The sequence below is a fragment of the Cyrtonyx montezumae genome, unplaced genomic scaffold (assembly GCF_038088225.1).
Source record: "Cyrtonyx montezumae isolate F1298 unplaced genomic scaffold, pur_monq_1.0 scaffold_2, whole genome shotgun sequence".
Classification (NCBI taxonomy): Eukaryota; Metazoa; Chordata; class Aves; order Galliformes; family Odontophoridae; genus Cyrtonyx; species Cyrtonyx montezumae.
In genome coordinates this window covers 28,162,505-28,189,253 of record NW_027071936.1, presented here as the reverse complement: position 1 = coordinate 28,189,253, position 26,749 = coordinate 28,162,505, and the positions used below count along the sequence as shown (strand labels likewise).

The 26,749-nt window shown below is 37.3% G+C and overlaps 1 protein-coding gene across 1 annotated transcript in view; it reads left to right on the top strand.

Annotated features, from left to right (window-relative positions):
* The window catches only part of TNKS (tankyrase), a 111,467-nt gene that overhangs the window by 54,798 nt on the left and 29,920 nt on the right, over window positions 1–26,749 (top strand). Inside the window, exons 4-11 of the mRNA XM_065736706.1 lie at window positions 1,216–1,252; window positions 2,096–2,171; window positions 20,501–20,595; window positions 22,842–22,908; window positions 23,334–23,520; window positions 25,614–25,735; window positions 26,227–26,318; window positions 26,396–26,474. Coding sequence (XP_065592778.1) covers window positions 1,216–1,252; window positions 2,096–2,171; window positions 20,501–20,595; window positions 22,842–22,908; window positions 23,334–23,520; window positions 25,614–25,735; window positions 26,227–26,318; window positions 26,396–26,474 — 755 coding nt within the window. The remainder of the gene's footprint in view (window positions 1–1,215; window positions 1,253–2,095; window positions 2,172–20,500; window positions 20,596–22,841; window positions 22,909–23,333; window positions 23,521–25,613; window positions 25,736–26,226; window positions 26,319–26,395; window positions 26,475–26,749) is intronic.

The window sequence follows — 26,749 nt, the reverse complement described above, 5'->3', positions numbered from 1 at the left end:
CATTTCACCTTTTTCGTGAGCTAGTTTTCAAAATGAAATGCATAACAATTCTTCCAAAAGCTAACATAGGATCTTCAGTGCCCACTGACAGACAAGCAAAGCTGTGACAGGGGCTTTACTTGAGGAGTCCTGCTCCTGGGATGCTTTGCAGCGTAGCTGGTCGCTGGTGTGGGGCTCCCCATGGCCTGGCTGCCTCTCTTGCCTGCAAGGTGTGTTTCACAGCATCACGTTACAAAATACACTTGTCAGACAGCGCAGAGGTTTTCTGTCTTTTGCAGGATGGTCTCATCTTCCTGCTTTTCTTACAGCACTGTCATTGGAGGCTTTGATTCTCTGTCAGGTGTTATATGGTATATTTTTTTGAGCCCTCCGTCTCTTGGCTCTAAGGATACCTTCTTTGTGACTTTAGGAAGCTTTTTCTTCCTAAATGTTGAACTTCAGTGCTCTTTAACTTGTATTACCCTCTCGCTTCCACATGTACTATGCTTTCTTTGAAGTATTTGTATAATTTTTACTCTGTGCTGCAATGATGTTCCTGAACAATCTGTTGTTACTCAGAAATTCAGGTTTAAATGCTCCTTTAATATTACTAATGGTTGCCTTTAATATGGTTATCTTCGAGTCACATAACAAAATCTCTTAACAGCTTCATCTGTGCCATTTATTTTAAATGCATATTTTCTTGGAAATTGGAAGATGAATAGGGTGTTTGGGATTTCCTAAACAGTCGTTGCTCTTTTGAAGAACTAGGTGAAGTTGAATATTCCCATTGAAACAGACCGGTGAGGGCTTTGGAACACGACAATTTGTACCTTTCAGAAAGCCGCACCGCCTTGCTTTTGTCTCAGAATTTATTATGCTTCCCAAGTATAATGTGACACAGTGAATAGGGCAGGGGGTGGGGACATTGTCTTCAGCTGACACACCGCTATCAGCGGGACCGTGTTTCTGGCCGTAAGATTTCACAGTCATTGGTCGTCCGAAGAAAGCCTTTCCATCTGAGGATTGGACAAGACGATGCGTCAGTTTGCTGCCCGTCTCCAAGGTACTGCTGATGCTGCCTCCACAAGCTGGCTAACGTCACAGCTCCATCACCCAGCGGGGTGTGGGCTTTTTTCTCCTCTCCTCTGTTTTAATTCTGTATTTGCTTCCTCCTGCATTTCTTAATCTGTCTTCTGCCAAATGCTAACAGCATGATATTTTGCAATCATTTAGGTGAATACAAGAAGGACGAACTCCTGGAAGCTGCTAGGTGAGTGTTGCTTAGAATATAAAGCATATTTTGGGGGTGGAAGGAGGAGAGGAAGAGATTTTCAGAACAGTGATGTTTTATCGTTGCTTTTTCCATGAAATGATGCAAACAAACCTCTTAATTAGCATAAATCTCTTTGGACTTTCCAGTCTGGTACAAATGGAAAAGCCTGTTTATGTAATTGAAATCCCCCATCGTGGTGGTTATAAGGTTAATATTGAGGTTTTTGCTTTAAGCTGCTGAAATCCTCTTTATCATTTTGTGACTGTTCTTTTCAGGGACAAATTAAATATTAGAAATAATCCTTTGTTGTTTTTTTTTTTTTTTTACTACTACCTTAGGATTTATTTTGAAAATAGGCTTTACCAGATAGAACATATAGAAGCCTATAGAAAAGGTGTAAAGTTCAGTCTTATATTCCGAAGATGCTTTCATTTTTCCTTCTCATTGTACGAGACCACATTTATAGGCTGTTTACCCTTCTGAAAAATTTCAGGATATTACTATGTAGTTACTCCAAATGTTATGGGCCATGTGTGAGATAAAGGTATTTAATTCATTACAAGCAGCTCAGCAAATGGCTTTCAGAGGCTCTGTAAAATTAGATAAAAGAAACATAGGATGAGGTTAAGGAAAGAAATGAAGTATGTTTTTGCATCATCTATTACAGTGTTATTTTCTGTGATTACCCTTGGTTTTGAAATGTTCAGAAAATCCTTTGGCCGTTTGACATTCTCTCTGTCAGAGTACAGATTTCAATATATGATACTTTGATATCCAGCTCCTTAACAGAGAGCTGTCTTTTTTTTCCCCTTTTCCTAATTCCCTCCTCTCCATTTACAGGAGTGGTAATGAAGAAAAACTGATGGCTTTATTGACTCCTTTAAATGTGAACTGCCATGCAAGCGATGGGCGCAAGGTAAGTTAAATACCTGTTTTATACTTCCATTTTTCAAGAAAGCCCAGTTTAACCATAATGAGAAGCATATATAAATCCAGACCATGTATGTGGGTGAAACCAAAATGATGCTTTTGTTTTTTTAACCATCAAATTAAATGCTGTTGCACCTGACACTGACAGTTGTGACAGACCAGCAGTCAGTAGATGCGGATTTTGCATGTCTTTTCTTCTACATGTCAGACCCTGTCATATGTGTAAAGTGAGACCCTAGGACCTGTGCTACCAAAACCTAAATCTACTGTTGCACATGAATAACTGAGGGAGGGAAGTTGTTATTGTGTGTGAACATCCTGTGAGTGAGGCGATTTGCATTCAGCTTAGCCCCTAATGTGCTGCCATATAGACTGGCAGTGTATTGATTTGATTAACACCTTCTGCATTTTCTTAAGATTTGCCTTATTGTTTTGACTTTCTCTGTCAGGGATGTTGGAACGAGTTAAATTAAGCATTAGACTGAAACTGGAGGAGGGAAGAGCACGCAGAGTGAGAAGTAGATAGCTTGATTTATGATGTTTGAGACATCAAGATGCTGGTCTGTCTAGACTGTTGGATTTTCAGACATTGTGGTATTTATTTATTTATTTTTAAGTGTACCAGAATGTTCCTAATCTGCATCTATTAATCAGATCTCTCATGTAACAATACATCTCACCCTTGGAGAGGAAAGCATGGGAGTGTTTTATTTTGTTTATGGTGTGGTGGTGCATAGTGTAGACCTCTGTCCCTTTTGAAGAATTTGTAGAGCTGCATGATTCCACTGAAATCAATGGATATGCACCAGTTTACACTGCCTTTTCATTAAAAAACGTTGCTGATTCTAAGGATGTATTTGTGAAAGTAAGTCCAATTTTTAATAGAATTTTTAAACTGTTTTCTCAATTGTGATACCTGCAATACCCAGTGTGTAAGAGGAAAAAACAGTCAGTTTTTAGATTGTTTACATTTCACTGATCAAAGTTTCAAATCTTTAAGGTTTTTAAAACAGTTAACTTTATGATCTAGGAACAGTCAAAGAGGGGCTTTATTATTTAGTTTCTGTTTTGGAATGGATGGAATACTCCACATATTTTAAGATTAAACATACTGCTTGTAGTTCTTGGCTTCTTTTCTTTTTCGTTTCTTTAAAGACTTCCCTCTTCAAATGAGACTGCATTTGGATATGGATAGTGCACTGCACTATAATAATTAAGTGCTGCAATATGTAGCAATGCATTACTGAGTAATTGAGTCACCATAACTATTGATTTAAAGCCAAAGGCAGAGTTGTGATTTCTGTTGATAAGGAGAGGTGTCAGGCCCTGCAGATGTCTGCTGGAATGATTCGCTCTAAAATGAAGAAAAAAGTTCTTATTAATTTAGAAGAAATTCATGTATTATTGTATCCTCTGAATCAGTTTGAAAATTTATGCTCAAAACTCAGCAAGCCTATTGAATTTAAGATTGTTCAGTTTGTACACTTCAATAATTCGTGTGTTTGGTTGTTAGCAAATTATTGGTTATTAAAAATCCTTGAGAATTAAGATGGCTTACCATCACAAAATCACAGAATTTATACATATTGATACATATTAATAAGCTTTTAAAATGATGTCTGCCAGATATTTTTTTCATCATTTATGCACAGACTGTTTAAGGTGAAGTAATTTTCCATAGCAAGTGTGCTATATAACTGTTAAATATTTTAAGACATGGCTTTCAGGTCCTATAGTAGTGTAGGATCACTTGGGCATTTAATCTCCCAAAGTTCTATTGCAAATGAAGGGAACTTCTTTTTCTTTCTTGTCAGTTCAAGTCTTTGCTGGGATAGCTGCCTCCAGTTGACCTGTGGTGATTTCCCCTAGCTGCAAATTTCTCCATTTCAGGAGATATATTTTTTTTGTTACTTGATGGATTTCAATCCTTTGAGGTTTTCAAACCTCAAACTTAGCATAGTGTAAAGCAACAGAGTCAGCAGGGTGTGAGGGCCAACTCTGAAACTTAGACATCTGTCCTGTACATTTCTCTACTTTGTGTATTAATCTGCTTTTATACTTCAGAAAAATCCAGCACTATTTTTCAAAGGAAACAATTTAGTTTTGTAGTGAGGAAATTAAGGTGAGTTGCAGTGTTGGTTTTTCATACTTAAAGGTCTGAATTTCCAGGTGTCATCTAACAGCCATTGCACTAGAACTGCTGACAAAATAGCAGAACTGTCGGTATATGGTTGGTGACAGCGTTGCTTTGTTTATTGATGTGTGCAGTTTGCTTTTCTTTTCTGGAGATCTCTTCTGTGGAATCTTTAAATGACCCATGTATGCCAATAGCTGGAGTTCCTGAGTTTCCTACACACCAGTCTGCTGGGAATGTGTGCATCGTAGCCAGATAGAAGGGATAGAACATCAAGACAGTAGCTTCTTGTCTGAAACCGGCTTGGGTTGGAAGTAACAAAGACTTCCTACATGCTATGTGCTTCTTGCAGCCTTTTGGAAATATATTGATAGCTAGAGTCTGATTGCTAGTGGTCATGCTGCTAGAACACGTACTGATGGTGCTGGTAACCATTACTCCATCTGTTTGCTTAGCACAGAGGTCAAGACTGAAGGAGGAGTGGAAATCAAGATTTCTTGTTCTCTAACAAGAGTAAGGTGACATTACTTGGTCACAGTGGAAATACTCATGTTACTGAAAATCTTGAACTGTTGTCTGAAGAGAACATTTACTCTGTTGCTAGTCTTGCTTATTTTTCCCCCTCTAGAAAATAATTACAAGTAAAAGAAAAAAAAATTTATACGCAAGCTGAAGTGTTACTGAATACTGAAAATTTGTGTAATTTATGGAGTTTTGCTTTGAAAAAGGAAATGTCTACTTAAGCTAGGTAGTGGATGATTTTGACAAGTTCAACAGGCACACAGGCTAATACAAGGGCACAAACAATACTGCACAAGAATTGAGCTATGCAATGCAGTGTATGTAAATTAAAGCATTATGCAAAGGTAAGTTGTCAAAAGAAATGTTTTGTTGGTGGTGTGTTTTTTTTTTCCACAAACAATTCTTTTTTAAAAGGAGTTTAAAGCTAAAATAGTCATTTCTATGCCATCTAGTTTTGGGGTTATTTTTTGTTTTTTTTCAAGAGAACACTTGAAAAATAACAAATGTTAGGATGTGGTGTTAATGTTTAACATATAACTTGCATTTTACATTACTTCTATTTAGTGTGCTTTGCAAATTTGGTCAATCAAGATTGAACTTACTTGGACAGAATTCCCATGGGTACATGCATATTCCTGGTGGATCTAAAATGTCACTGTGTCTATTTCTGAGCTCTGCCAAACTGTTTATCTAATATATAGATACAGTGGCTTCTGGAAGACAGGCTGCAATATTGAAGCTAATGGTACTGAACTTTCACATTGTTAAAAGTTAAGCCATGTATTTGTCTACTACAGAAGGTACATAGGCTTTGGAGATTTGCTTTAAACTCTTTGTTACTGTTCCTCAAATATTTTTTTTGTCCAGAAGTATCTTTTCAAAACCCAACTGTGGTGAATTTTCCAAGAATGTTGACTATCTAACATTCTAAGACAACAGGATCCTGTATTCTGTTGGAAGCTAAAACTATGCATTTTTTTTGCCATGAGAGCTGTATTTCTGATGTTACAACTGTCACAGCTTACCTAAGCAGGTAGTTAGTGTCAAGAAAGAGACTTAAAATAAAATCTATCAGGGTTACATGTTGAATTACAGCTATCTCTCAGCCTGCTCATTTCCTTTGGGTAGCTGTTATGGAAACTTGAAAGGTATCTCAGGAAGGAATTGATGTTACATCTGTTACTGTCTGAACTAGTAAGAACGTACTGTTTTTAGTAATTCAGATTAAAAATGTTTTCTACAGGGCAGACTTCCCATGTTGTTTCTTGAACACTTTCCAAAGTGAGCTACATCTAGCTGATACGATAGCTATCATCAGTGGAAGGATCTTTTTTTTTTCAATTGGATTTTTGCTGGAATATGATATCCAACTCCTGTTCTAAATTCTACGCATTCAGGTCATGCTGGAACTGAAGTACTCTAATGTGAAACAACCAAGACTTATTAACTGACAAGTATGCCTGCAATTTGGCAGTGTGTTTTTTCCTATGTTTTGTATTATGTTTTGTATGGACCACATGGGGAAAAAAGATGAGACAAGCTGTTCACAGGTAGCACACTATGGTCATGGAACTTGTCTGTCATGCAGCAAGGATTATTACCAAAAAGTGGCACAGGAAGTCATTCCTTCACAGCTACCTAATTTTCCTTCCTACAGTTTTGCTTCTTGCCCCACCTCTTTGAAACTAGAAACTTAGAAATTTCTGCAGTGAGTGGTAAGCAGCCTGTGAACAGCACACTGCCATCCTTCTCCAGTGGAGGTCTGTACATTGCCTGTATACAAGAAGGCAGTGATCCCACGAAAAAACAAATCTGCACTTATTTAATAGAAGGTCATTGCTAGAGGACATGTGGTCCTACTTCATTTTATTTCATTGCAGTCTTCTGGCTTCCAGCTCCACTCTCTTATTATGGTGCCTGTCTAGTGCTTTCTCCCTATGACTTTAGGCAGCCCTGGATCCTGAATGGCAGTAAGCAGGCCTTTTTGCATGAACCCTTTTAATATGTCAAAAACTCGACTTCTGACTATATAATAAAAGAGTCTGTGTCTTTATCTCTTTCCCTCCATGCCATTCGGTCACTCAACTCTTGTGTGCAATGCATCATTTGAGTTCATGGATGCAGGGTCGCAGATATAAGAAATCCATCTCTGAGAAGGTCTGCAGTGCAGTACTGGGTATCAACCCCTCACAAGATCTTGTGTGGGTGCATCTAATTGAGAGAATTGAGTGGAGTGGTACAGTGTCCCACAGTCCTGCTTTGGGATGTCTCTGATACAGACTGCCTTTCTGTTGGATGAGGTACCAGGATCCTTCTCTTGCCTCTCCTCTACTTCCTCTGTAGGTATAGCCAGCTTGATCAGTCTATAAAACAAGAGCTGAGAAAACAGAAAACAAATTATACCAGAATGAGGTAAGTTAACCTCTCCTCTTACTAAGGAGTCTCCACTCTCCTGCTGATAACTGGATTTGCCTAGCCCTGTTACATATTCTGACTGTACTCTACCGTTTTCGTGAAAAATTCTGCAGTTCAAAAGAAAATTGGCTTGCTTTCCCATTTCTGCTGTATGGATCAATCAGTCCGTGTTTTCACAGGCTTTTTCTTCGCACTTGTTAAGCCTGGAAAGTTTGACAGAGGTTGAGATTCTCTGGCAATCAGCTTGTCTATAGGAACTGGGAAGATGAATTTAAATCTATGTATTACAGGGTTTGTGGTCAAATTGTGTTAGTGATGCTATAAACCTTTACAGTTGTGTTTTTCTTTTGCTACAGGAGCAAAAATGAAAATTAATAGCACATAAATCTGTAGGTCTGTTTGTACTATAAATATGATTTACAGGTTTTGTTCAGATGAATGTTGAATATCTTCTGGAATAATTTATTGAAATTTCACATATATTTCACATATATACCAAGATTGTTGTTTAAATATTGTGAAAATAACACTTTTGTAAAGATAAAGGATGGATATTTGAGCAAAGCAGTTAGGAGCAGATATCTGACACAAGGCAATTTTGTCTTAGCCAAGAGTAATTGTCAATATATGTGAACTTTACACATACACATACATTTACGTATGTCATGTATAATAAAATATTGGAGCCACTATTTATGCTTATTATTTCCCAAGCTATTATGAGTTATTTCTGATGATGTGAATTGCATGTTGTTTGTAGATACGTCAAAATTTTCCGGTTCCAAGGCTTATCTGCAACAACAAAAACTTGTCTGGAAGATGAGCCAAGTAATCATACGTAGAAACCAGAGAGCAAAAATAATAGGATTTTTGTTGAAAGCACACATATCCTGGCAGTGTATGTATTTTCTTGATTCAGAACAGGTGCTTTCTTAGTTTAATAATAATAGCTTTTAAAAAAAACATTTAACTAGAAAATATTCCTTGAAAAAAGACAGCTCCACACAGTGCATTCAAAACAGCAGGTATTCTAGAATAACTGTGCAAACAAGCCTTTGCTGCACTGCTTATCTGCTATATTAAGATTCAGTCTGATTTTGATAAAGTACTATAAAACACATTTGTAGATATGAAAGGTATATGTATAGGGGAGGGCGGTATATATATATAAATATATATACATTTATTTTCATATGTATTTCTAAATTATATAGGTATCTATCTTTATATACCTTTCTATATACCTAGCTCTGTGTGTGTGTGTGTGTGTTTAAATATGTATGTGTGTGTATCTCAGAGGTATGGCTAGGTAGTGTGTGGTTGCCTAGGGATAAATATGAGCCAGAACACATCTGTTTTTCCAAGCTAATTTTCTGGGGAATAAGGGAGGGTGGAAAGCACATCTGTTTCTGTTGAAAACAGAAATGCTATTCTGAAAACTAATTGTTTTAAACATGTGTCACTGTCAAAATTCCCTATAGCGTTTTTTGTTACTTTTGAGATTTAGAGGTGTAGGTTGCCTTAAATTGTATTGCTGTACTCAGTAAGAGCACTGTGCCAACCACTGTATGTGCATTTGTCCCATCTCAGATATAAAGTCATTCACAATACCTAGGTAAATCAAGTCTGAAAAAGGAGCAGCTTGGGGTTGGGCTACAAGTTGGTTTCCAAAAATCTGTTCCAGCCTCAGTTAATCTGTGATCTTGTGTACACTGTGGTAATACATTTGTTAGGGTCTACACTCCCAGCCCGCCTGTGTTTGAAGGGTTTCTCAGCCTTGGAGTCTAGGTCATGAATTTGTTATAATTTAGTGGACTGATGGAGGGAGGAAGATGAACTAAAGTCCTTCTAAGCAGCTCCTCCTCTCTTACTGAGTACGTGCCTCAGCGGTAAAAATAAGTGTCGTATATCAGATGGAGACAATTTTGTACTCCTCAGCTACTCCATATTTTTGTCAAACACTTTAAATCAAAGCCTTCCCTCAAAATTAATTGCTATTGCTGGTGTTTGGTAAGTACAGTTCTATGGAAAAGATGCAATTTGCAGCATAACAAAAGGTGAAAAAGCAAATACGGTAATTTATGTGTCATGCTTGATGCAGAAATGCCAGTGCAATGCATATATTAAGAGTGAGAAGAGCATTTAAAAATACTCCCAACTGTTTTGCTTTAAAAAAAACCTATTTTATTTCTGTAGTTTCCAAGGTAGTGGTGGAGTTGCTGTGTCTGGAGGTGTTCAAGAACTGTGGAGATGCCTCACTGAGGGATGTGGTTAGTGGCACAGTGGGGATGGGCTGGCAGTTGGGCTTTTCCAACCTGAATGATTCTGTGTCAGAATCAGAGATGTACCGTTGTACTTTCTTATACCATGTGATCCCATCTTATTTCAACAGTCAAGCATGGCAAAGTGGACAGCATAATTATCTGTCCCTTGAATTTGTAAGTGTATAAATTACTTGACTTCATTTCTATCTCTCGTCTCACCTAATACCCTGCATAGCCCAAGCTGATATATTCTACATAAAATGTAAAACTAATCTACCTGCTCAGGTTCTGTTACAGGCTGTTAATTTTTGTTTTCTTAAATATTTCTTTATTTCAGTGAGTATCTTTTCACCTATTCTTGTTTTCAGATACTATCCAAAGTGTAGTCCGTTGTGTCTAGGAAGAGAACATGTGCTTTTGAAGATGGGGAGATTTACTCTGTAGTCATTCTGTGTACTGATCTCTAAGAATCAGGAGATCTTATCTGTTAGGTGTTAGTGTGCTTTCCAGGATACCTCCAAGTTTATTGGAAGTACTTTTTTCTTTCCATACCTGATCTGTTTCCCCTTGATGACTAGATTCCCACAGGGGACAGCTTCTTGCTTTATGCTGTTCATCTTCTGTTGAGAAAAAAGTCAGATTGGCAGATTTGAGCAGAGCCATTTAATATTTTATGCCCACTAACTAAATGCTGTGCTCTGGATTTGGCTGTCTGTTCACAGAGCATCCAGAGACAGAGTAGGGATGTTTCTCCTATTATGATTTTGAGAGTCGAGTCCTTCCATTCAAAGAGCTTGCTGAGATTATTTTTGAGTTGAATGTAGGGGTTCGGTCTGTGGACTCAGTTTCATTTCCGCATATGGTTGACTCCAGGGAATGCAGTAGATGCCATTTCTGTTCTCCATGTCACTTCCCTCTCAAAATTCTTGCATGTGAGAGTTACTGAGAAGCCAATCTTTTTCTTGATATATTTCTCGTTTGAGTGTGATATTAGAATTCATTGTGGCCTCTCTTGTCCAAATTCTCACCCTAGCTTCTCCTCATCCCACCAGATTGTCTGCTACGTTTGAAGAAGTATTTGTTGCTTGTTTAAATTCCTTCAGCCATTCAGTGCACAAACTATTTTTGCCTGTCTAATTGTATTTTAGTCTGCAAGATTTTTGCGATCCTTGCGATTTTTTCTTTAGCTTGTAAATTCAGCTATTTGAATAATTCCTTCTTAAGCCTAATAATCTCTTTCAGTTTGCTGTTTAATCACACTGACTTCTTTATGAAGCATTTCCTAGTAGAAGGTGGATTAGCACTATGTTTATATCGTGGTCTCTGTTAGTCTTCATGCTGTCTGCTTTAAAAAGAAAAAGCTACCACTTCTAGCTATTTTTACCACATTTCCTAATTGTTTCACAGCTCTCCTTTCTGAAGATTTTCATGGCCATGCCCAATTATTTTATAAATCTTTCTCAAAACCTTTGTACTTTATGCCTTCGCTGCTTCTGTTTTCTCTCAGCACATCAGTTACCAGTTGCTAACTCATCACTGACTTCATAGTGAAGGTGGAGAATTTTGTGATCAGTTTAATGCTAAATGAAAAGAACTGCAAATACTTGCATGCAAGGAGAATTGTATTTATATAACTGTTTCTAAAACTGTGGAATAAGTTGATGGAACAGGGAGGAGATGAACAGTAAAAAGTGAGGAAAGTGCCAAAATATGGCATTGTGCTTAATGATGAATGTCAGTGATGGACAAGAAAATTGAGGTTATTTGATTAGTCTTTTCTAAGTAATATAATACACTTCTGCTTACAAAAGATACTCAATTCTTACAGATGGAATTCTTTAGAATGTTCTTTTCCTAATAACCATAACTTTTTAATTTCAAAGCATATTAAAATGAAGTACAAGACAGATTCGCTATTTTGCAAGGCTGTATTAGTTCTGCAGGAGAACAATGAAATCTAGTTGACAGGATTATAAATGCATTAAACTCTAAAACTTGTTAATTATCACAATGGTAATGATAAAAGAACTTCTTTTTGTACCTAATTTTGTGAATTATTTTAGACTTCGTGTTTTAATTTGATTCCAAAATACAAATTATAGGGTTTTTTTCCCCTCTCAGAAGTGGAGCTGGAATGCAATTAATTTGCAAATACTGCTCTTAACAGAGTTCATTCTCACTCCACATTCAATAAAATGAATAAAAAGTACTGGCTTGAATGTCCTGTTAGCAGGATGTCCTGTCAAGGCAACATATTTTTAGAGATTCTTTCTTATTTCTGCACTTAAGGCTGAAATGCTTGTAGTTGGAGGCACAAAGAAGAAGAGTAAATACATAGAATGGGAGAAATGGTAAAAAAAAAAACCAATGAGATATAGAAAGAAAATGGAATAGTTTTCTGCAGTAGGAAGATTTTGGTAGCAAGTGTAAAAATAAGAGATTGAAACAGCAAAAAATGTGGAGTATTGGTTCTGTGATGTTCCAGCATGCATACCTTTCACGTTTTGTTAAAGCTGCATACAGTTTTCCACAGTCACGTGGTATGGCTGTTTGAAGAGGATGCTCTCAGGAACAGTTATGCTGTCATCAAGGTGTTCCTTCAGAGAGGGAGAGCAGCAGTGTGAGTAGCTATAGAACAAGATTATATAGCTTCTGACTGGCTGACAGAGCAAGTAAAAATGTATGTATTTGTTCTGAAACAGGGAAGAAAGTTGTCTCATTGTACTCTCCTGAAGAGGTAAGCTCTTACAGTTACAGTTTTACAGGCAGAAGGCTGAGGGTGCACTTGGCCATCCTTGCTCAGTAGCTCAGACCAGCAATAGTGTCAGTTGTTCTCCCTTGTGCACTAAACTTAAATCTTCCACTGTGGGATTACTTATAATAAATAACAGTTCCAGCTGTTGAGGTGAGAACCCTTCACTCCTGTGTGTCTGGTCCACCAGCCCATGTATTTTTTCTCTAGCTGCTCCTTCCAGTACTACGTATTTGAATACCATCTGGTGACCTGAGTAAAGGACATTGCAGGGGCAGTTTCTTCTAGCCTCTGCCCTGGCAAGAGCCAGCATGTCACCTCAGACTTACCCATTTTTGACTTAACATTTCTAACAGATTCCAAACAATGAAGCAACAAAAATAGCCCTCCTAGATGCAGTGATACTGAAAGTAATTCCCATGTAGAGTTCTGCCTTATCTCTCAGGGTGTGTCCTTTCAGTGTTAATTAACATTGTTTTCATTATCATCAGTGGTAGTAACATACCATCTCCTTCAGAAGAGAGTGGTTAATTTCATCTTTCTGTAGCTCAGCAAGCTGCTGCTTCCTCAGCTGCCAGCATCTGCTGCAGAAGTGTATGCTTCTCTGCTAATCCGTTTCAAAGTCCTCTCTCCACGTTTTGCTCTGTGTTTGTCACTGGCTGCTGCCAGAGATATATTCTGAGCTTCTGAAAAACGGCAAATGCTAATTGACTGTAAAAGCTCCCAAATTTTTTTTTCATAATACACTTTTGTTTCCAATTTAAACCTTAATTTGCACATGAAAATGGAACAGATTCTCCAAGAAACCCAATTTTCTAAGAATACTGCTGGTTTCTGAATAATGTTGTTTAGCTTTTCTGACATATCTGTTGAAATGGTCTAGCAAATTTGTAGTAAATCTAGATATGTGAGATACAGGACAGTTTCAAGAATTGAGGGCTTTTGCTTTTTAATTCTTAATTTTTATGATGACATCAAGGGTCATTAGTGCACCATGCAGTGCACTTGTATCAGAGGTCAGAGTTGGTGGTAACCATTCAGAGATTCAAGTGTCTCTCCCAGACATTTACTATTACCCCTCTGGTCTCTGCTTCCAGGTCAGATCTTTGAATATTCACTCTAAAAGTAGTGGCAGCATCTTAGTATGAAGGTGCTAGGGAACTGAGATTCCTAATTAACCTTTGGAAAGCTGAGGTGTCTTTTATCTCTTTGCCTTATCTGTTTTTTCTTGTGAATCAGATTGAGTTTAGCTTTTAAAGTTCATTCAGAACATGATTGCTGCCTTGTGCCTCACATTGGCTCATTTTTTCCTCACCTCTCATTTAGTTCTGATACCTTTCTTGTAGGTAATGATGATTCCTGAGGTTTGACTTTTTCCTCTTCTATGAAGTAATCAAAAACTAGAGTTTTCTCTTTTGTATAGCTACTGTAAAGGGAGTAGCTTCCAAAGCTATCTACTTGGAGTAAGTTTGCCTTACTCCAAATGTGCTATCAAGGTTAATAATCTCTATAATTTTGAAAGTTAAGTGTCAGTGGAGAAACTTTGCTGGGCAAGTAGACTGCTTCACTTGTGACATTTCATACGGTGCTCTGCAGAGGGATTTTTATTCTTTCTTGTGTTTTCCCCTGTGAATGGTGATGCTTGTCATCTTTGGAATGGTCTGTCCAGGGAGTTGGTTGAGTCGCTGTCCCTGGCAGTGTTCAAGAGGCGCCTGGATGAGGAGCTACAAGATATGGTTTAGTAGCCTGTGGTAGCAATGGTAATGGGTGGACAGTAGAACTAGATGATCTTGTCGATCCTTTCCAACCTTGTGATTCTATGACTTTATGATTTTCTCTTTTCCACTACCCCAGGAATCTGTGTAATTGAAAAAGCTCTGCTCGTAAATTTTCTGCTTCTTACTTGTCAGTACTCATCTCATACACATTCTAATACTTTAAAATACTTTGGGAAGGTATGCTGTTCATGATACATGCTTTGTACCACAACCCAGACGTTGTAACACCTGAATGCATTTCTGAAGGTACTCAGTTTCAGGAAGAATATCTTCCTTTGTTTTGTCAGCTCAAAACAGGGGATTACTTTTTTCAGAGGTTCTTTCCTGTTACGTCAGAATGAATGAAATCTGAATTAAGATACTCCGTGATTTACAGGTTCTGAACTGGTGACCAGTCAGTTCATTTTCTTGGTGCCAGTTGTAAAGCATTATGAGAACTCTTAGTAAAATTCAGAAAACACTATGTCTATGCTAAATCTCTTCTGCTCAATGAAATACTCTTGTCTGTGTTCTGAAGATAAAGCAGTTAAAATTACCACTGGAAGTGCAGCAGAGTGAGAAATCTTTCTTATACATTTCTTAATCTGTTATTGTTAATGCGAGAAGAGTAGTTTGAACTCTTCATCTCTGTTTATTTGTCTCTAAACTTCTTGTATATAGTTCATCAACAGGCCCTCATACACCACTCCATGGAAAACAAAGTCTATATGTTTGTCCTTGAAGATGTGAAATTAAGGAACGCGACCAGGGAATTTGGGTGCACAGTTTGGGTAGCTGAAATTTAAAAGCCATGTGACAGTTGAACAGCAGAACAGTTCTTTTTCTGCTCTTCAAGAGCATAATTCTCTTGCTGAGGTTAAGAACCTCTTTTTCCTGCTTGGTCTTTTGTGCAAGAGTAGTGTAGTATGGATATTAAATAATTATTCATAGTTATTTGAAGTATGTGTTTCTAGAAGAGCTTTTTCTTGTATGTGATAAGTGCAGTCTCAGTGTCATGCAAACAAATGGGAATGAGGTGTTTTTCCAAGAAAGTTTTGTAAGCCTAAAATGAAACCTAAAAATGAAGGTGCAAGGTGGGCATCTTGGTAAAACTGAAATGGAAGACATCCTCTGCAAGGGGATATCTAAGCAGCGAAGGAAAATTCATATCATTTTTATTGTGGAAAAGTTCAGCAGTGTCTCTCCTAGATTGCAGTGTTGTTGCAACTTATTTTCTCTTCCTATTAATTGGAATGATAAAGTAGCAACAGGAACTATGTATCCAGAATGTGTTCCTGACACACACACTCCTGACTGATGCACTTCATTTCTGAGAAGTCTATAAGACAGCAGCATCAAGGAGATGCAGACTGTTTTGATTGGAAAGAATGTTTCATAAATTCTACTGCTGTATGAAGAGTTGTTTGCTTGCCTCAAAGGCTTTTCCTTAGCTTACCTGAGTCAGACAGTAATTTTGCCAGGAGTCAGAATATCTTTCATTGTAGTCACTTTTATGCAAACTGCGAAACAAGGATACCTCCTGTGATTAGTAACTGTTCTGCTCCTCTCTCAATTCAGAGCAGGTAAACCACTGTTTGGAGAGATCTAAGACAAACTACGATGGCTTAAAGCATTATTGCTACTGCTTTATATGGGTCTTGTGGTGTGAATTTGATAAAGGTTTTGTTTGACTAAAGTTAGGCGTGCAGCAAATTTCCATCTGTGTTTTCCAAATTACCAAACTTTAAGATATAGTTAAGAAAGTTATATCAAGTAAAGTGCATGTCAAAGATTATTTTAATCCCTCCTTCTCCTTTTTTTTCTTTTTTTTTTGACATCTTTTGTTAACAGGGTATTACAGAAGAGCTCAAAATAAACAAATGTCCTTAGGTATCTTCTGCAAAGTCATACTTATTTGTCTAAGAAGCCACCTTACTGGTGCATGTGTTTGGGGACCACCTGAACGTGTGTGTAGCCATAACATATCAAGGACAGAGCTGGCCTTAGGGACTTTGTATACGCAGTGTTGCCTCTACTTTGCAAAAAAAAAAAAAAAAACCCTTTCTCACAGAAGATTAAATTTAAGTGATGATGATTTTAAATTTATTGAATCTAATTGTAAATTAGATGTAAGGCAAGAAAAACATGATAAGATTCTTGTTCGTTGATATTTTCATAAGTTCATAAGGTTGGAAAGGACCTATAAGATCATCTAGTCCAACCATCGTCCTATCACTATCTCTACCCAACTACTAAATTAAGTCCTTTAGCACCTCATCTAAACGCTTCTTGAACAGCGCTAGGGATGGTGCCTCAACCACCTCCCTAGGCAGGCCATTCCAGTGCCTGACCACTCTTTCAGAAAAGAAATGCTTCCTCAGGTCTAATCTAAATCTTCCCCGGCGCAACTTGTGGCCATTCCCTCTCGTCCTGTCATTACTTATCAGGGAGAAGAGGCCTACCCCCTCCTCACCACAACCCCCCTTCAGGAAGTGGTAGAGTGCAAGAGTATTTTTATAGCCTTTGGGATGACATCTTGTGGATGAGGGGATCACACTAATGAAAATTGTTATTAGATAGTGTAATGTAGAGATTCTGCTGACAGAGAGCAAGAACAGGCAAGAACAAGCATGACTAGTTCTTAAAACAGTTCTTTAGTAGTTGCTGATGATGCATGATACAACATCATTTCATAAGCTCCTTCAGTATAATGTTACTTATAAAGTGGGCTATTCAAAATTACTCTGAACCTGAAAATGCAGCGTTGTTCAGAGGCTGGGGGGCAGGTTTCCATCTGAAAGCTACTGAAAACTCTTCTGAAAGATACGCAGGTAAACTGGTGGTGCTTGGAGCCAGCATTGCCATGTTGCCTGTGTGTGGTTTGTTGAAACTGGTTTTCTTTCTGGTGAAGATAGTAGCTCAGCAGCCTGCAGATATGGTGATTCCTTGGTGCCTCCTTTGATTTGATGCACGTGGGCAGGGGATAACAAGACAAAAGACAGCTGACTTTGAGCAGCTCATAAAACCAGCTGTTAGAAAGAAAGCAGTGTGAAAAGCATGTAAGGCGCAATGGGAATAATATCAGGCTATTGTACATACATTGCTTAAATCCAGAATTGCTTTTCTCATATTCCCAGGCAATACATTTTCAGAAAGGCTGCAGGCAGAAAATCACTTGAGTATAAATTGCAGGAATGCAAGCTGATAGTGATTGCTATCTTGTGTACAGGGATCTTACTTGAAATGCACAGTACTTGCTTTGACTCAATTACAGGTGCCATAAAACTTTAAAATAATGTGAGTGTATTACATGAGAGTCTACTTAATAAAAGTGGAGTTGTATTCTTTTTAATTACACTAGAATGTAAGAGAATGTGATTGGCTTTTGGTAATTGTGAATGTGAGTCTTAAAAGGTTAATGCCCTCTGGGGGTTCTTAGTAAGTCTCTTGCCAGGAATTGCAAGATGTGAGAGGAAGGGTTAACTGGCACTTTTTAGTTTTAAATGATTATTTTGATATAGCTGGCAGGTGCAGTAAGTAAAAAGTACTGTTGCTTTTGTTAGCTGGTTTCTACTAGCCAGCAGTGGGTCCTCGCAGCCCAGAAAGCCAACTGTGTCCTGGACTGCATCAAAAGAAGCATGGCCAGCAGGGCAAGGGAGGTGATTATGCCCTCTGTTCTGCACTGATGAAACTTCACTTGGAGTACTGTGTCCAGATTTGGAGTCCTCAGGAGAGATATGGACGTGTTGGAATGTGTCCAGAGGAAGGACAGAAAAAAAAATTATTAAAGGGAGGAGTTTGTCCCCGATGAGAACAGAAGGAGAGAGCTAGGGCTATTCAGCCTGGAGAAGAGAAGGGTCTGGGAAGTCCTGAGAAGAGGAACTCTAGGAAAGATGGGGACTGACTCTTTAGCAGGGTCTGTTGTGATAGGACAAGGGGAAATGGTTTCAAACTAAAGGAGAAGAGATTAAGATTGAACCTACAGAAGTTTTTTGGTTTTTTTACAATAAGAGTGGTGAGGCACTGGCACAGGTTGCCCAGAGAGGTGATGGATGCCCCATTCCTGCAGACACTCAAGTTTGGGCCAGATGGAGCTCTGAGCCATCTTCTGATATAGCTGTAGGCATCCCTGTTCATTGCAGGGGAGTTGGACCAGATGATGTTTAAAGGTCCCTTCCAACCCAAACAATTCATGATTCTTCTTTTCTAGCACTATAGAAACAGTGCATTGGTTTTATATAGCAATATCTTCATTAACATCATGTACTTTTATGGGAGGTGAGAAAGGCTATAATCCCTACATGTTGACTAGTTCATGTAGCATGACATTGGTTTAGATACTTCATTCCTGTGATTAGCATGCAGATTTTAGCCCTGGATAAGTACTTCAAACTATTAAATCTGTCCATCCTGTTAATGAATGTTCTTTCTCATGAGAAAGGAAAGCATGCCCTTAAAGTATCACTCAGGTAATTTTCCAGCTTCCTCCTTCCTGCAGCATATGAATGTGAATATCAACAGAGGCTTGTGGACTGGTATATTTTGGTCCCATCTCCAGAAGAGTGCAGGAAGCAGCATTTATCTTTGCTTTGTAGAGGCAGCAGAGCACACAGCTTCACTGAAGCAAGCCAAGTATCAGTAGGTTGGCTGGAGCTCAGTAACTCCTGATGTGCTGGGAAAGACATGGTTTGTTCGTTGGTCTGTGGTGTCTGTAATACCTCGCTCAGAGAGAAAGAAGTAGCTCACATTCCTGAAAGACAGGGATGTAAGTTGTCAGAAGATTTGGGATGTCATTGCTTTATTTCATGTGACAACCAAGGCAATCAGAATAAACTGAAATACGTTAACAGTAGCATAACTTTTGTCTGCGTTTTCATTAGTGTGAACCAGCTATTTTATAATGGCAGCAGATGTGAAAGAACTTAATAACTTCTAGATCATCCCAGGCTGTTAATTCAGTAGCAGAAACCTTTCTGGAACAGAGTAACAGATTCTAACAACTTGAAAAGCCAAACATCTACAGATTTGATTAGTTTTGGTGGTGTCTTTTTGTGCTATGGAGTCACTTTAAGGATTTTCAGGTCAGAAATATTGGGGATGCTTATTTTGAGTGTCTGTAGCACATAGCAAAGATAATTTTGAAGTTATGTGTTATGGAAGCTTGCATAACTGCTTTCTCAAACTAAGGAACCTCAGTGTGTTTCTTAGAGACACCTTGTGCTGTCACTACTGACAGCATAAGCAGTGTCATCACTCTGGCACACAGGGCACTTAGTATGTGTCCAAATAGGTGCTCTTTCTGGAGCAAAGTAGCAAGGTAAAACATTCAGACTACTCCAAAGTATGATCATACTAAATGCATATTAATTCCTAGAAATATCTTCTGTTTATGAATATATATTGCTTACTGCTGCTTCCCACAGATGAGACCATTTGTCTGAATCATTTTTTTTTAATCTCTACAACAGTGAAAATGTGATATCTCATCTGTAATACTGTATAAGGATGTTTTAGTACCTACAGTAAATCCATACTTGGCTTAATGTTGTGAGGTATGTCTTTGTGTGTTCAGGCTGATTTAAGCATAGGGTTTTAATGGCATAAGAGTGCGTTGTTTTGTTGTGTCCTGCAAAATAAATAGGAAGAAAAATCCCTTTAAACTGGTCTGCTTCTCAGCCTTGGGAGGGAGCAGACTGCATCACCCAGTCATGCAAGTAATTAGATTCTTAGGACTGAGTCCACACACAAAATTTGTTTCATAATAAAAATTTAAAAATAATGGAGTATTGGAAATTATTATTGTCAACTTAAAAAGCTTTCATTTTCAATTATTGGTAATTAGCTACGGAGAAAGGTGTTATTGTTATTCTGTTGAAGATGTGTATTCAGCAAAAAATTGCAAACTGCATGCAGTTTGCTCTGTGTCTTAGCATAGTACACTAGCAAGGTGCAACTTGTTTGCTGCAGAGCTGAACGTAAACACTCCTGCAGTGGGATAATTTTGTTCTGCAGTCTGATTCTTATGCACTTACTGCAGGAAGGCTGTGTACAAGCAATTTTGTAATCTGTGAGTATGCAGCTTGAACTGCATAAATTTGCTTATAAAGATTAAAAAAAAAACCTTAGATTTAGTTTTATTTTTAAATGAAATAATTTAGCAATAATAAGAAACAATTAAAAAGCATAACAAAGAACAGGTTGGACCACTATTTAAAATAATTCCACATGCTGAGTTTGTTAATGCCTTAAGAGATATTTAGATTCTTCCCTGCCTTAAGGAACATGGATTTAGTTTGACAGCAGGCAGGACATGCAAGTGCTGTGTGTTTGTTGACTTAGCCAATGGCAGAAGGAAAATATAAATCAGCCTGATCCAATGTATAAGATAAACAAAGGGCACTTAAATAGTAAGAAGTGATGTACAGAAGTCTGTGGCTCCCATTCTTCATCTTGGTTTGTTTTGTTTTTCAGTCTACTCCTTTACACCTAGCAGCAGGCTATAACAGAGTACGAATAGTTCAACTTCTGCTTCAGCATGGTGCAGATGTTCACGCAAAGGACAAAGGGTATGTAAAGCGACTTACAAACTCATTTGCAGCGATGGTTAGCTATTAACCAAGATGATAAGTAATTTCTCTGCTTAATGTTGCAATGTAATCTCAAATAGTTGGTTGAGAATTTGAGATTTGCTTTACAAGTAAATGTTTCACGATAAATAATCTCTTGTTATGCCCCAATAACAGAATAGCTTTGTCTGCCCTTGTTTTAATTTTCTTATTACAACTTTAATTTTTTCTAGTCCTTTTTCCTTGCCTCCCTGCAAAGACTTTACTGTGGTATCATGGTGTGCCATAATTTTGGCAAAGGTAGTAGGGAGAAAATGCATGAGCTCAGTAGAAAAAAAAAGTGCTCTGAAAAATTTCTCTATAATCTAGATTTCTTTATAATCTAGTTATGTTGTTGCATATATACATAGATGTAATTCCAAATAACATCAGTGATACTCATGGGCTCAGAACAGTGGATTCTTAAAGACCTACCTTGATTAACACTGCAAGCAAAAAGCAAGATATGCTAGAAGCAAAACATCCATTTTTGTGATGAAGACTCTAATGAAGTAAATTAAAAGAAAAATTGTGCAGGAGTCAGAAATCTGGAGCTACATGTTGTACATTGTTAGCTGTTTGATACTGAAATATGAAGTGACACAGTGGTCAGATAGGACTGAGGAAACTTAGTCCTAACATAGCAGAAATCAGGCTCCCTGTTAAAGGCATATATTTTGTATTTGAGGTGCGTAGGGGGGTGTTAATGAGTGTGCTTTCTAGCTATCAGCAGACATGAGGCAGTCTAGTGCTAAAGAAGATTTTAAATTAACTCCCCAAAGTAGTCTTAAGTATACTTAAGCTCTTGAAGGTTAATTATAGTAGCACTTTATCTGTGCATTTACCCATAGTGACTTTGATTAGAGTTGTCTTGAAATGCATAATGACGCATTTTCCAAGTCACAAAAACACAGTAAAAGTTGCATCTACCTACCTATTGGTAGATCTAAAACTATTTAAGCAAATTTTAGGCATTTCCCACCTTTCAGAAATTTGAGTACAACTTGGTAGAATATTCCCACATAGATGTTTTAATGAGGCTGGAATGATCTACTTAGAAAGTATTGCCACGTTGAGAAGTAATTAAGTTGAGCTTGAGTAGAGGATAAGAAAAGGAAAGAAAAAACAGTTGCACATACCTTTAAACAATTCAAACATACTAGGATATGTTTAACAGCCCAGTGAGCTCCCTCTCTTCTTTTTTAGTGGCATCACATGATTACAGTGTTTGGGGAGGGGTGGTTGTTTTGTTTGTTTGTTGTTTGGTTGGTTTTCACTGTTTTGTATTAATGCATAATTTATAAGTAGGCTAGCTAGTCTGGGCCTTGCTTTCCCAATGCTATTTTTGCTAATTTTGCAATTCTGGTATGTATCCACTATTTTTCATGAACAGTGAAAGGTTAGTTGTTGTTTTCAGCGCATTATGCATTCAGATTTGTTGAGCCATAACAAGCTTAGCTTGCTTGGCTTGAATTAAACTCTTCTTGTTCTCTGTAATAACTTTCTTTTTTGCCTCTCCCTTTCAATGCATAATCTTTTTTATGTTACATATCTTGTGCTTGTAACTAGATCTTTATGTGCTTCACTAGTATTATTTTTAAATATGGCCTCCAATATTGTAGCCTTGCAAAGAACTCATGGACCTTCTTAGAAGTATCTTGCAGAGTTGAATAGGTTTGACTGTGAAAAATGCAGTAAAATGAAGTAATTCCAATTCCACAGTCTAGAACAGTGATTTCAGTCTGCTGTGTATGGATATCTGTACATTGTCTTAATATTCCAGGAGTTACATTAGCATTATCTGATGAGTTCAGCCTTTCATACAGCATTTTATATAAACAGGAATGCATGTTTAAGCAGGAACAAAACAAGAACATTGACTTCTCCTAAGCAATTCTAATGTGGAATGGGACATTTGCCTTCCTCCCCTTATTGGCTTCAAGAAAGATAATTTTGAAGTCAATTAATACTAATCTTAGTGATAGATTAAACATCTGCAATAAAAATAATAATAATAATGCTTTAATGCCACTCTTAAATAATGTTTTGAGAACTTTAGATATTTCCTGTAGTTAAGTTAGTCGATCTTAATTTTTAAATATCTTAATGTTTAGGTTTAATTTGCTTTCTGTTAATCTTTCAGTAGGATAAAATAGTACTTAAAAAAATCACTTGAATAAATTTGCCGATTGCCTTCTTTCATACAGTGGTCTTGTGCCTCTTCATAACGCATGTTCATATGGACACTATGAAGTTACAGAGCTACTACTTAAGGTAAGCAGAAAGACAGGAAGTGATTATTGTCAATTTAGATGATTCAAATTGTTCATACCACAATTAAAAAGGAAGATTTTTCTTAATCGGGTTTCAAGCATCTTCTAATTTCAAAAGCATGCGACTTCACATCTGTGGTTTTTCCCTACCTGATTTATTTTGAGATAGTAGAGCTTAAGTAATATGATTTAAAATAAATAAATAAATATCACCTGTTCTTCAAAAAAAAAAAAAAAGTAATAAGAAAGATTCATGTTTTTTTGTTGCGGATTCATGTTTTCATATGCACAGATTTCTAGAATTTATTTTTGTCTGTTCATGCTCATATGTGAAAGAATTGAACTAGTTTTTATAATGAAAATGTGTGCACTTTTAGTAGTTGAAGATGACTTCCTACTAACAAAGAGTTTTCTTTCCTGTGCTAGCATGGTGCATGTGTTAATGCAATGGACCTCTGGCAATTTACTCCTTTGCATGAGGCTGCTTCCAAGAACCGTGTAGAAGTTTGTTCCCTCTTGCTGAGTCATGGTGCAGATCCCACATTAGTAAACTGCCACGGGAAGAGCGCAGTTGATATGGCTCCGACACCTGAGCTAAGGGAGAGGCTGACCTGTAAGTATGTTCAGATTTGAAACAGTTATTGGTGTGTGTAAAGGAGTGCTTTCCTTTCAAAGCAGCTGCCTTATAAGTCACGGATAAATGCAAAGCAGCAAATAAAGGTAGATGTGCTTGTCGCTTTGAAGTAGATACCTCTAATATGCCATGGTTTTTTTTCCTAATATCTTGTGATTTTTTTTTCACATTTAAAATGTTTAAGGTTAGGAGACACTGCTGAATCAGTTTCCAAGGGTAATTTTTATGCTTAAAGTCTCGTCAAGCCACATAGGAACTTCTATATTTGATCTGTGAACACATAGAGTAACTTCCAGAAGGTATATAGCTTTGCTGTGTAGACTTGAAGAGGGAGAAATTCCAGCACCTTCTTTTTACAGAATCACAGAGTCGTAGGGGTTGGAAGGGACCTCTAGAGGTCATCTAGTTCAATCCCCCTGCCAAAGCAGGCTCCCTAGATCAAGTTGCACAGGTAGGCGTTCTTTTGTAGTCTTTGAAATCCTCATGCTGTTTACAAAATATTCTTCAGTTTTAATTTGACTGTATCTACCCTCTTTTTGTTTGCCCTCTTTTATTTTCTTGTTATTAACTGTGAAAGTGAGATGAGTATGGAAGCAAGACATTATGAAGTTACAGAGAACATCTTCTTGAGAAGTACAGTCTGAGTTCAGTTATATATTGCTTCACTTGTAGGCTTTTGATTTTCTGTCACCTTTTGAATATAGTAAAAGTCCCCTGACGCACTAAGAATGTGATCCTGCACTACTCAAGATCACAGCTAGTCAGGTTGCTGCCTGTCACTATTTTTTGCCTTTGAAAGTGTTAACACAGAAATGAGATCATGTGCTTTCCTATAGGAGAGAAGGGGTTGGGGTTAATATCTTTCAGCTTCTTTTGATCTTGCTGTTCTGGACTGGCTTGGGACTTGGATTCTTCTGACTTTGAAGCAGGTTGATTTTACCAGCTGCTTAAACTAACAAGGAAAAATATATTTTTACTTAAAATCTATTCTATTTTTGTATTTATAAATAGTGGAGTGGGCTAGGGAAAGATTCATATCCATCAGTAGCGGCTGAAATGTGTACAGAAATCTGAACTTTATGGCAAATTTGACATCTTGATGGAACAAGCTATATTTGCAAATATATATAAATATATATAAGTATATATAAAAATAACATGTTGAGTATGTTCTTGAATTCTTTGGTTTTATACTTCAGGAATAATGTATTCATTATTTCAGGATTTCTTTTTAGTTGTGCTTTGTGTAATGCTGTCTTTAAAAAGAAATTTGAATGCTGTTTGACGTGAAAACTTTTTTAACCACAAATGCACTGGACGTCGAGAGGTCTGGGAGAAGAAATCCCTGCTTAGCAAGTTTGACATTTTGAGCTTGCTTATGGAGAAAAATATTTAAGCAAAACTGATATTTATACAGTGATGGCTAAGCTTTTTGTTTCTCATTCCCATGCTCAGGCCTTGTTGGTTAGCCTGCCTTTTATTTGTATATTTTAAGAGAAATGCTTTTCATCCTTTTCAAAATAATTTTCAACTTAAACTAGTTGCTGAGCTGAAAAACTTAACACAAAAAATAAAACTACCTTTGTGCACGTATAAAGATAAAACTAAAAACAATTTTTGAAGCAGACTGACTTCAAATGCTTAGCTGGCATAGCTTTCTTTGAGACTGGTAGTCGAAAAGTTAAATTTAAGTGATACTTCAGGGCTTTACCTTGAATTATTTATAGCTATAAATGCAGTAAGTTTTGAAAAGCAGCTTTAAGGTTTTCTTTCTGCAGAGCATGTAGGAGCTGTATGCTCACTTGAACACATATGTGACTGCTGAATTATCTATATATACTTTTAATGGTTGAAGAAAAGGAGAGAAAAACAGTGAGCATTTTACTCGTGGAATCTGACCTTCTTTAGAATGTCAATTTGGTTTCAGTAAACCATGTTCTGCATCCAAGGACAGTCACCATTCGAAGATGCACAGAAATATTTTTGCTTCCTCCTAATATGTTCTAGCTGTCTTCAAGTAATACTTCTACAGGTGATGTGCTGAATATTAAATGCATCGCTTTCTCCAACAGATGAATTCAAAGGACATTCTTTACTGCAAGCAGCCAGAGAGGCAGATTTAGCCAAAGTGAAAAAAACACTTGCTTTGGAGATCATCAATTTCAAACAGCCACAGTCACATGAGACTGCTCTGGTAAGATTACAAGGACAGTCCATTTATTTTGTGGTAAATGTGGTGATGGTACTAGTTGAGATATTATTTTTACATTATGAAAATTTATTCATCATCTGAAATTGAGTATTTGCCATCAAACAGTTCGTATTTTAAAAATAAATCACAATTATAGAAATAATACTATGTGATTTTTATCACTTTTTTTCATTGCTGAACCTTCTGGCCAGGCCTGCTCACCTGGTTTCACTTTCTTTTGCTTTTTTCCCCATTAAACTGTTCTGTTGTTGGTCAGTTGTGTTTTGCTGGACTTGAAAAGTACTACATGAAGCACGCATCTTTCTTATAGCAGGAGAAAAAAGCTCAGTATGTTACCTGTTCAGGTAGAGTTATCACTAATTTTGTTTGTTAATTACCTAGTCTGATATGTTTAGCAGAATAATTAAGGAATGAAATTGTGAATCTCAGAGCTCTTTGTTTTCTGTGTTGTTCTTACATTTACTTCTTTGCAGCACTGTGCTGTGGCCGCTGTGCATCCCAAACGGAAGCAAGTTACTGAACTATTGCTCAGGAAAGGAGCCAACGTTAATGAGAAAAACAAAGAGTATGTTTCTGAAATTATTACTTTTTCAAAGGACTCTGTCATAGGATTGTAAAAATAACATCTTTTTCTTGGTCTAGTTTCATGACACCTTTGCATGTTGCGGCTGAGAAAGCTCATAATGATGTCATGGAAGTTCTGCATAAGCATGGAGCAAAGGTAAATATGTTCAAATATATCTTATGGGAGAAGGCAAGAGGGAGGGTTATATCAGTTAAATACAGTGTTAGGTTTCATGATAGCTGTTGCCTTTTCTTCTGGGTGTCTTGAGCTTCTTGTATCAGTCTTGAATGATGTTTATCTTAAATCAGTACAGCATGTTCAGGAATCCCATATGAAAATTGTATCTTCTCTCCAAGTAACTTGATACAGGCTTTAGGAGTTCCTCTAACTCATTTTTAATGAATCTCTTTATTCAGTTTTAATGAACGTAA